We start from the raw sequence: 10081 nt of genomic DNA on the forward strand, positions 1-10081 counted from the left end.
CGACATCTATAAGCAATTTCATACTCTTTTCTAGGAACTTTAGATCTGTTAAATTTTTTATAGGGTATTTGTAAACTTGTAATTGAATCAAATTCAAAATGTTGCGCTTTGAATTTTTATTTGCTGATAAAAGAGTTTTATTCATTCTTGTTTTCATGGATATGACAATAATAACAAAACAATATGTATATGATATGAAAATATTAGAATTAAATTCTTATAGCATATTATACTTATATGTCTAAAATATATAAAATGAAAACTTTTTAAGTCTTCTCAAAAATACACAAAACTGTAGATCTCATTCTGTGTAACTATATCTACTTAGTAGTATAAACGTAACAATTAAAATATAAAAATATAATATTAAACATACGTATTTAAATTATTATGATCCACAAGCCATACAAGCATCACCATTTTCAAGAGAACATACAAGCGTTGAATTTGTATTATTGACGTCGTTCTTTTTAGAATCATTTTCTTCTGGATTTGATAAATTTTCATCTACTTTTTCATTTTTAATACTTGAATTGTGCGTATCATCTTTCGAAGTTTTATTCGCCTTATTTAATTTGGTTTTATCAACGGTAAATTGAAGCGCATTTGCAGCTGGTTTTGTACGCAAATAATACATACCAGTTTTTAATCCCTATAAATAAAACAAGTCGTATAATAATCGGGGTATAATATTCTAATTAGATGTATAAATATATATTTCTTGTAAGCTTACAATTTTCCAGCCATAAAAATGCATGGACGTAAGTTTCTCTACTGTTGGTTTAGCCATATAAACATTTAGAGATTGTGATTGATCAATAAATGCACCACGATCTGCTGCCATTTTGAGAATAGTTTTTTGTGATATTTCCCAGACGGTCTTATAAAGTAATTTTAAGTCATCTGGTATACTATTAATATCCTACAAAAAATGGGATAAATACATTTATTAAAAGAAAATAAAAAATCTTCTTTACCAGAATTTATACAATATAATTGTAATTGTATAATCATATGAATATGTAATTGATAATAAAAAAATTAAATAAGATAAATCTGACCTGAATAGAACCATTATTTGCAATAATTTCATTTTTCATTTCATCATTCCAAAGATTTCTTTCAATAAGATCTTTCAATAAATGAGGATTAACAATTTGATATTCTCCAGATAAAACACGCCTTGAGTAAATATTATTGGTATATGGCTCTATTGATTCATTATTACCAAGAATTTGTGCTGTAGAAGCAGTTGGCATTGGTGCCATTAATAAAGAATTTCTTACACCATATTTTGCAATTTTTTCTTTCAATGCTTTCCAATCCCACAACTCTGTTGGTGTAACATTCCACATATCATATTGTAGAATCTAAATATATTGAAATATTTCTTTATCAGAATAAATGATCATTTTTTGATAATATAAATTATAAAGGTGAAAGCTTACTCCTTTGCTAACAGGACTTCCTTCGTATGTACAATAATAGCCTTTCTCTTGAGCAATTTCACAACTAGCTTCTAATGCACTATAATATATTGTTTCAAAAATTTGAATATTAAGTTTTTGAGCCTCTTCACTTTCGAACGGAAAACGCATTAACAGAAAGGCATCTGCTAAACCTTGTACTCCGATACCTAATAAATAAAATAACATTATATAAAACATTATATAAAAATCAGTCATAAATAATAATAGAAAAAAATTTTACCTATAGGTCTATGTCTTAAATTAGAGAATTTTGCCTCTGGGAGAGGGTAATCATTGACGTCAATAATTTTATCCAAGTTACGAACTACAACTTTAGTTATCTCTTTTAATTTTTCAAAATTATAAGTTTTTGTACTTTTTTCAACAAACATATTTACAGCAATTGACGCTAAATTACATACGGCAATTTCATTAGGGCTTGAATACTGAATAATTTCTGTACATAAATTGCTGCTCTTAATCGTTCCTATATTTTGTTGATTCGATTTACGATTACAATGATCTTTGTAAAGCATATATGGTGTTCCAGTTTCAACTTGGGATTTAAGTATGGCAGTCCATAAATCTCTTGCATTAATTTGACGTTTGTAGTACTTTTGCTCTTCATACCTTTGGTAATATTTTTTATTTTCACTTTCATATATTTTTAATTTATCCAAGTTATCCATTAATACAATTTAGTTACCTAGTATATAAATCATTAAATTCCTCTCCCCAAACATCTGCTAAACCAGGACATTCATGTGGACACATTAAACTCCAAACATCATCATCCAAAACACGTTTCATAAACAGATCTGGGATCCATAAAGCATAAAATAATTCTCTTGCTCTAAGCTCTCCTTTTCCTATTATTTGAAAAAATTTTGGTTAATTTTTTTTATACCTTATCAATATTTATATAAAATGATATTAGATTATTACCAGTATTTTTCTTAAGATCTAAGAATTCAAATATATCTGCATGCCATGGTTCTATATATATAGCAAATGCTCCTGGTCTTTTATTTCCACCTTGATCAACATAGCGGGCCATATCATTATATACTTTAAGCATAGGAATCAGCCCACTTGCTTCACCACAGTTACCAGCTATAGGTGTACCTTTTGCCCTAACGCAATGTACACTTAATCCAACACCACCAGCCCATTTACTGATTAAAGCACATTTTTTTAAGGTTTCATAAATTCCCTCAATACTGTCTTCACTCATAGTTAAAAGAAAACAGCTGAAAAAATAGATATATTTAATAAAGAAATAAAAATTATATTAAATATATATAAAAGTATTGTTTATATATACATATATATAATTTACACCTGCACAATTGTTGTTTTATAGAGCATGCAGCAAACAAAGTTGGAGAAGCATGTGTAAAATAGCGTTCTGATAAATAATTATATGTTTCAATAACTTTCTCAATATCCTCTTCATGAATCCCAACAGCTACTCTCATTAACATATGTTGTGGTCTTTCTACAACTTTGCCATTAATTTTCATTAAGTAACTCCTTTCTAAAGTTTTAAACCCAAAGTAATTATAATTAAAATCTCTTTCATAAATAATTGCAGAATTTAGTTTGCTTGCATGTTTTTTTATGATATTATAAGATTTTTCACTGATGATAGGTTTGGCCTTTTTAGTATATAAATCTGTTACATTTCGTAAATCTTCTATTACATCTAAAAGAAAAAATAGTGATATAATCTATATCAATATATAATATATATATATATATGTCTAGAACAATAATTACATTAATATAAATAGAAGATATAATATAAATAGAAATAAAAAATATAATTATACCACTAAAAGCCTTCTTTGTTTCTTTATGAAGATTAGATATTGCAATTCTAGCAGCTAAAATAGCATAATCAGGATGTTGAGTAGTCAAAGTTGCGCAAATCTCAGCTGCAAGGTTGTCAAGTTCAACAGTGGTAACACCAGAGTACAAGCCACGGATTACACGAAATGTTATCGCAGACTATAAAGTATAGATAAATTACAAACTACAAATTCTTTTTGTAATATATAATAAGACTTTTTTTATATATATTATATATTTAGCTATATATAGAAATCTACGTATGATTACTTAAAAACAATTAAAAAAATTTATTTGAAAAAAATAAAAGTTAAAAACAGTTTCTAAATTTATAATATAAAAGTTTAATTTTGTAAAAAAACAATTTTATCATTTACTATACTTACTGGATCAACGTAATTCATATTTAAACCGTAACATAATTTTTGTATTCTATATGTAATTTTATCAAAACAAACATCTTCTTGTCGCCCATCTAACAACAAAGGACTCGTGATAACGGACACATTAAAACTTAAATTAAATGAACTTAAATTTAAATAAGATAAACTTACCGCGTTTCAGTACATACATCTTAGTCATTTTGGTAATTTTTATTTGGTAATTATTATTTTAATATGTTTTTCTTAATTTTATTAATACTTTTTAATACTATTTATCCTTCCTCGTTTTGAAGAGTTTAGGCGTGAAACGGAAATGAAACTTTAACCGGAAGTACATAGAATAATAAATATTTTGAATGTTACATCACTTATTTAAGGTTGATGTATACGTTTCTCCAAAAACTAATAAATGTTTCAACGGTTTTATAGTCAAAAATAAATGATTTCATTAAGTATTTATTAAATATTAACTGAAAACAATGAAACCTTTATCTTTGTAATATTTGAAATTTGTAAAAGAAACAAATTCTTAGTTACCTTTTAATTATTCTTAGTATTTCTGATTACTTGAGAAAAGCCGCACACAGGACGTTAACTGCACGTGGACAGCTTAGTGACTATTGGTCATAGGGATTAATCGCAAAATATATCTGACATTCAATGTTATATGATACACCGTTTAAGTCTCGTTTACACGTTGAATCTTTTTCTGATATTGATTCATTGGAACGTAATGAACGATATTCACAGTCCGTTCTCAAGATAATATTTACGAGCCACTTCGATCAATCTCCATTAATTTTAATTAACTCGATCAGCAATGTAGCAAACTATCAAACTTTTAATTGTTATGTCGTATTTAATCTATATTTTTATAGTATCAATAATTATTTAAAAATGATATGCACAGTATGAAGGATATATGCATAGTAGGACATTTATACATTTTATTATATACATTTTCATTCTATATATATAATTTTAGTTAATAAACTATATATACAAATGGCTAGTAATAATACGATAGTATAGGTTAAGAACAAAATATAGTTAAAATTTTATTGTTGGTTACACTGCTGATCGAGTTAATCGAACTTGGTAAAGTAGCTGTAACGCGTATGTTAATAAATACTCGATATTACGATATTAATATTTATTAATATGATTTATATCTAATATAATACTATTTTGTTCATATTTTTATGTATAAGTTGAAAAATAGATATGCATATTCAAATATATCATGAACAGATTAATAAATTTATATCTATAATTTGATAGGTGCATATATATATGTGTATGTATGTATGTGTATGTATGTATGGTATGTGTATGTACAAAAGTGACGTATAGATCACGCATTGCTAATTTTGCCGCACTTCTTTGTATCATGCCGTATGTTTGAACTTGTGTGAAACGTGGGCTATAAAGATATTAAAAATATTATTTAATAATGACTGTAGAAAAAGACGAATGTATTGAATTATTTCAGCAAGTTGGTCTAAGTGAACAAAAAGCAAAAGAAACGTTAAAAAATGCACAAGTTTCAAAAAATCTTAAGCTTGCTATTACAGAGGTTAGTACATTAAAAATTACAATATATATTTAAATTTAATTTTTAATTAAATAAAATAATAACTAATGAAATTGATACCAAATTTTTATTATATAAATAAATATTTTTTCTACTTTTAAATTTATAATATATATTATAATATCTTTAAAAAATATACAATTATCATATCAAAAACTTGTATATATATCTTATTATCTTACAGGCAAGAAAATATGTTGATATTACACCAGAGATAGGCATACTCCTGTATCATCTATCTTCAAAAATAAAAGCTCAAATTGTAGATAAAATATCATTCTTATCCAAATTTATAGCTGAAAAGAAATTGGATACGGTTCAAAGATTAGATGCTGCATTGAGTTACATTCTTAGTAATTTACATGAAGAAATCAATATTTCAGCCTTTGAAGAAGCTTGTGGAATAGGAATTGTGATTTTACCAGAACAAATTGAAGAGGAGGTTGAAAAGCTTATAAATATCCATAAAGAAGAAATTCTAGAAAAAAGGTAATTAAATTATTTGAGTAACTTGAGTAATATCATTATTGGATAACAATATAATAATTTTTATTATTGATCTGTTTAATTACATATTATATAATTATAGATACCGATTTAATCCTGGCCCATTAATGCAACAAGTACGTAATATATTAAAATGGGCAGATGGAAAAGCAATAAAAAATGAATTTGACATTCAAATTTTAAATTTATTAGGACCGAAACTCAATAGTGATCTTGAATCAGTGCCAAAGCAAACACAGCAAAATAAAGTAAAAAAAGCAGGAAAAGAAGGTATCTTAAAAATTACTATTACTTAACATTTTATCAAAACAAATGATAAGAAATGATAATATCTTCTATTTCTTCAGAACAACAAAAAAATACTTCATTGACAAATGAAAGCACATCAGCATTAACAATAACAGAACTTATGAAAACAAAAGTCCATTTTCATAAACCTGGAGAAAATTATAAAACTGAGGGATATGTTGTAACACCAAATACACATAAGTTATTGCAAGAGCACTTAAAAATAACTGATGGTAAAGTAAGAACAAGATTTCCACCAGAACCAAATGGAATTTTACATATTGGTCATGCCAAAGCCATTAATATTAATTTTGGGTATATATTTATATATTTATTTTTTATATATTTTGTACGTATTTTACATATAAAGATTATGATATAATAAAAAATTTTTATCAGGTATGCTGCTGTGCATGATGGATTGTGTTATTTACGTTATGATGATACAAATCCTGAGAAGGAGGAAGAAAAATTTTTTACTGGAATTCGTGATATGGTAGAATGGCTTGGTTATAAGCCAGCAAAAATTACACATTCTTCTGATTATTTTATGCAATTATATAATTGGGCTGTGAAGCTTATAAAGAAAGGATTTGCATATGTTTGTCATCAATCAAATAAAGACATAAGAGGATTTAATCCACCTCCAAGTCCATGGCGCGATCGTCCAATTGAAGAAAATCTGCAACTATTTGAAGTAAGAAAAATAATTAACAATTATTTCTTAATGTCTTAAATGTTTACTACAATCTTTTCTTACTGTAATAAATTTTTAATAGGATATGAAAGATGGATTATTTGAAGAAGGTGAGGCAACATTACGTATGAAAGTTACTTTGGAAGAAGGCAAGCAAGATCCAGTAGCATATAGAATTAAATATTTACCACATCATAGAACTGGAGATCAGTGGTGTATTTACCCAACTTATGATTTTACACATTGTTTGTGTGATAGTATAGAAAATATAACGCACTCCCTTTGTACAAAAGAATTTCAATCACGTAGATCATCTTACTATTGGCTTTGTAATGCATTAGACATATACTGTCCTGTTCAATGGGAATATGGTAGATTAAATGTGAATTACACTGTTGTTTCTAAAAGAAAAATCGCTAAACTGATTGAAGAAGGTATTGTTTGTGATTGGGATGATCCAAGGTATATAAAAATAATTAAATATAATAACTTTGTATTGTATTACTTCAGAAAATTATAAAGCTAGACTTGTTTCCAGATTATTTACATTAACAGCATTACGTAGACGTGGATTTCCAGCTGAAGCCATAAATAATTTTTGTGCTCAAATGGGTATAACTGGAGCACAAGCAGTTATTGATCCAGCAATTTTGGAAGCCTCAGTTAGAGATATTTTGAATATTACTGCCGTAAGACATATGGTTGTATTAGATCCTATTAAAGTGACTATTAACAATTTTCCTCATAGTCAGGTACTAAAACTTTCAGTACCAAATTTTCCTAATGCACCTGAAAGAGGGCATCATGAAATAACTTTTGATAAAGTTTTATATATTGAAGCATCTGATTTTAGAGAGGTTTGTAATTAAAATTTCTATATTTTTATATTCCTATATTCATAATAGTAATATACATATATAGATAAGTACATTTAATTTAATATTATATTATTATTTTTAGATAGACGAAAAAAGTTTTCGACGTTTAACGCCAAAACAATCAGTTGGTCTAAAATATGCAGGAGTGGTTCTTACTGTAGAATCTATAGAAAAAAATGATAGTGGAAATATTACAAATATTATAGTCAAACAAGAGCCTGTTTCAGAAACAAATAAGCCTAAGGCATTTATACATTGGGTATCACAACCTACATTAACATCTATCAGATTATATGAACGCCTGTATGTATATATAATAAGTATTATATAACTTTATATAACGTTATCATTTCTCATAACATTTCTATCTTATGATTATATATTTAGATTTAAACATAAAAATCCCGAAGATCCAAATGAAGTACCAAATGGCTTTTTGAGTGACATTAATTCAAATAGTAAAAAGGAGATAGTAGGTTATTTAGATGCTAATTTAGCAAATGCAGTAAAACCTTTTGATAAATTTCAATTTGAACGTGTAGGATTCTTTTCTGTTGATCCTGACACAAAACATGGCAAGGTAATTTTCAAATTTATTGAACTAAAACTACTTGAAAACATTAATTTTTCTATTCATATAGTCAAGTAATAATTTATCTATTTAATTATGTTTCTAGCTTGTTTTCAATAGAACGGTTACATTAAAAGAAGATTCTGGTAAAGTTTAAATAAAATATATGTATAATATCAATTACGTTTGTTTGTACCTTTGTAAAATTTAAAATAAAAGTAAAAATATAAAATAGTTGAGATTAAGAACTATTGATAATTATACATATTTTACTAGGTATACCTGCTATGTATTATTTTTTTAACAGTGATACTTTTAACAAAATAAACAAAATTAATTTATCATATTAGTTCATGATACATGACTCATAAGTGGGAACCATGTATTTAATGTTTATAAATGCATCTTCGCCACCATACATTTCTAACACTTCAAGTGTTTCTTGTATTATATCTGCAGTATTTTCACCTCTTTGATGAGAATAATCAATCCCTTCACCAAGGTTGACTACAAAAGATATTTGGATTTTTTGAATATAGTAAAGTATAATGTATAATAATAAATCGTAATATTTTGTTACCATTTTTATCTTTAAGTAAATTTAGAATTGGAAGAATTTGTCTAAAATATGGAACTAATGCTTCACCAACACCATCCGCAGAACGTACTAAATGCTGAAGTGCTCTCATTGTAGCACCCATTACTTTTGGTATCTTTGTATTTAAAGCACCTATTATAAAAATATTTAACTAAATGCAATTGAAGTTCATGTATAAATTTAATTATTATGTACATGTGAAGAGATAATATTTTACTTTTAATTGGAATAATCAATTGTGGAAGAACAGGTAGTATTTTTGGTCCTCCGTGATCTAACATATCAGAGATACCTTGTTCTACTACAAATTTATAAGGTTGCTCTTCTTCTGTCAAACCATCAAAGAACAAAGGTAAATAATAATGAAAATCTAGATTTAATATATCTACTTTCCAATTGATTTTCCATCCAGAACCTTCCTTCTCTAATGAAATCGGAAATGCGCCTCGTTCATAAAATTTTCTAAATGAAGATGGTTTTGGACGGCGTAATTTATATAATTCACATCGAGGTGGGTCAGCAACTACTGTGTTATCCTAAAAAATGCATATACACATTTACATTGCATGGTTTGATACGAGTTTGTTGTAAAGATAATATTCAATGTTTTACCTGCATTGCTTGTATGGTAAAGGCAGGAACTACTCTAAATTTTCTTTTTTTGCATTTTGGTACGTTTTTATAAATTCTAGTCCAGAATTCCTTTTCATTTACCATTTTAATAGAGATTTATTTAATTCATTCACATCGAATATATTTTTAAAAATATAGTTAAAGATATTAAATATACTTAGAAAAAAGATATTTTTTGATATACCTAAAATTTATTTAATATGTGTGAATATATAACTGGAACACAGTGTCACAACTCACCAAGTTGTCAAATTAATGATGATGAAACAAGTTACTTAGCAACAGTAACCACTAATATTATTGAATAAACAGTTTCTCTACCTTATCATTATTAGTGATGTAAATAATAATAAACGATAGTAAGGAACACAGACTTATTCTGACAGTTAACAACTTTTCCTATTGCAGAACTTTGACGAGTAAATGTTGTAATATAACCGTAATGATAAAAACAAAAAGATGAGGTAATAAAACGTTAAACTGTTGCAATAGTAAAATGATGACATAGTGAGAGATTAAGGGAGTAAGGGGAATTACAGTATAATATACACTGCAATGACATGTAACATTAATTAATTGAAACTTTCACGTGATGAGTCCTGAAAAATTAAA

The 10081-nt window shown here is 26.7% G+C and overlaps 3 protein-coding genes across 7 annotated transcripts; 1 reads left to right on the forward strand and 2 right to left on the reverse strand.

The window, feature by feature from the left end:
* Positions 1-97: 97 nt before the first annotated feature.
* On the reverse strand, positions 98-4559 carry LOC127067803 (ribonucleoside-diphosphate reductase large subunit). Of its 4 annotated transcripts, none has more exons than XM_051003152.1 (12): positions 4241-4559; positions 3875-4022; positions 3707-3795; positions 3302-3479; positions 2811-3174; positions 2415-2719; positions 2176-2338; positions 1711-2099; positions 1449-1636; positions 1062-1370; positions 734-922; positions 98-652 (listed from the first exon to the last, which is right to left on the reverse strand). In XM_051003152.1, the coding sequence occupies exons 2-12, from the start codon at positions 3900-3902 to the stop codon at positions 389-391; spliced, it is 2466 nt and encodes an 821-aa protein (XP_050859109.1). In that variant the 5' UTR covers positions 3903-4022; positions 4241-4559; the 3' UTR covers positions 98-388. The 4 variants fall into 4 exon arrangements, with proteins under 4 accessions (XP_050859109.1, XP_050859110.1, XP_050859108.1 ...); XM_051003153.1 differs by having other exon boundaries at positions 3875-4105; XM_051003151.1 differs by having other exon boundaries at positions 3875-4173.
* Positions 4560-4599: 40 nt separating this feature from the next.
* Positions 4600-8472, forward strand: LOC127067804 (probable glutamine--tRNA ligase). Of its 2 annotated transcripts, XM_051003156.1 has the most exons (11): positions 4600-4632; positions 5196-5279; positions 5482-5786; positions 5887-6074; positions 6152-6407; positions 6492-6789; positions 6872-7251; positions 7328-7646; positions 7750-7970; positions 8055-8247; positions 8345-8472. In XM_051003156.1, exons 1-11 carry the CDS (start codon positions 4606-4608, stop codon positions 8393-8395), a joined length of 2322 nt encoding a protein of 773 aa, XP_050859113.1. In that variant the 5' UTR covers positions 4600-4605; the 3' UTR covers positions 8396-8472. The 2 variants fall into 2 exon arrangements, with proteins under 2 accessions (XP_050859113.1, XP_050859112.1); XM_051003155.1 differs by lacking the exon at positions 4600-4632 and having other exon boundaries at positions 4826-5279.
* Positions 8473-8581: 109 nt separating this feature from the next.
* Positions 8582-9596, reverse strand: LOC127067805 (parkin coregulated gene protein). Its single transcript, XM_051003157.1, has 4 exons — positions 9449-9596; positions 9054-9372; positions 8819-8968; positions 8582-8745 (listed from the first exon to the last, which is right to left on the reverse strand). The coding sequence occupies exons 1-4, from the start codon at positions 9551-9553 to the stop codon at positions 8585-8587; spliced, it is 735 nt and encodes a 244-aa protein (XP_050859114.1). The 5' UTR covers positions 9554-9596; the 3' UTR covers positions 8582-8584.
* Positions 9597-10081: the final 485 nt, after the last annotated feature.

Source organism: Vespula vulgaris, chromosome 11, assembly GCF_905475345.1.
Source record: "Vespula vulgaris chromosome 11, iyVesVulg1.1, whole genome shotgun sequence".
Lineage (NCBI taxonomy): Eukaryota > Metazoa > Arthropoda > Insecta > Hymenoptera > Vespidae > Vespula > Vespula vulgaris.

Coding starts and splice junctions, on each gene's coding strand:
- LOC127067805 (XM_051003157.1), bottom strand. CDS start 9,553: ATGGTAAATGAAAAGGAATTCTGGACTAGAATTTATAAAAACGTACCA. Junction 9,373..9,448: donor TTACCATACAAGCAATGCAG/GTAAAACATTGA, acceptor TGCATTTTTTAG/GATAACACAGTAGTTGCTGA. Junction 8,746..8,818: donor TTTACTTAAAGATAAAAATG/GTAACAAAATAT, acceptor TATCTTTTGTAG/TCAACCTTGGTGAAGGGATT.
- LOC127067803 (XM_051003152.1), bottom strand. CDS start 3,902: ATGACTAAGATGTATGTACTGAAACGCG. Junction 3,175..3,301: donor AACAAAGAAGGCTTTTAGTG/GTATAATTATAT, acceptor TTTTTCTTTTAG/ATGTAATAGAAGATTTACGA. Junction 1,637..1,710: donor TTTAAGACATAGACCTATAG/GTAAAATTTTTT, acceptor TTTATTTATTAG/GTATCGGAGTACAAGGTTTA.
- LOC127067804 (XM_051003155.1), top strand. CDS start 5,157: ATGACTGTAGAAAAAGACGAATGTATTGAATTATTTCAGCAAGTTGGT. Junction 7,647..7,749: donor AAGCATCTGATTTTAGAGAG/GTTTGTAATTAA, acceptor TATTATTTTTAG/ATAGACGAAAAAAGTTTTCG. Junction 8,248..8,344: donor CTGACACAAAACATGGCAAG/GTAATTTTCAAA, acceptor TTATGTTTCTAG/CTTGTTTTCAATAGAACGGT.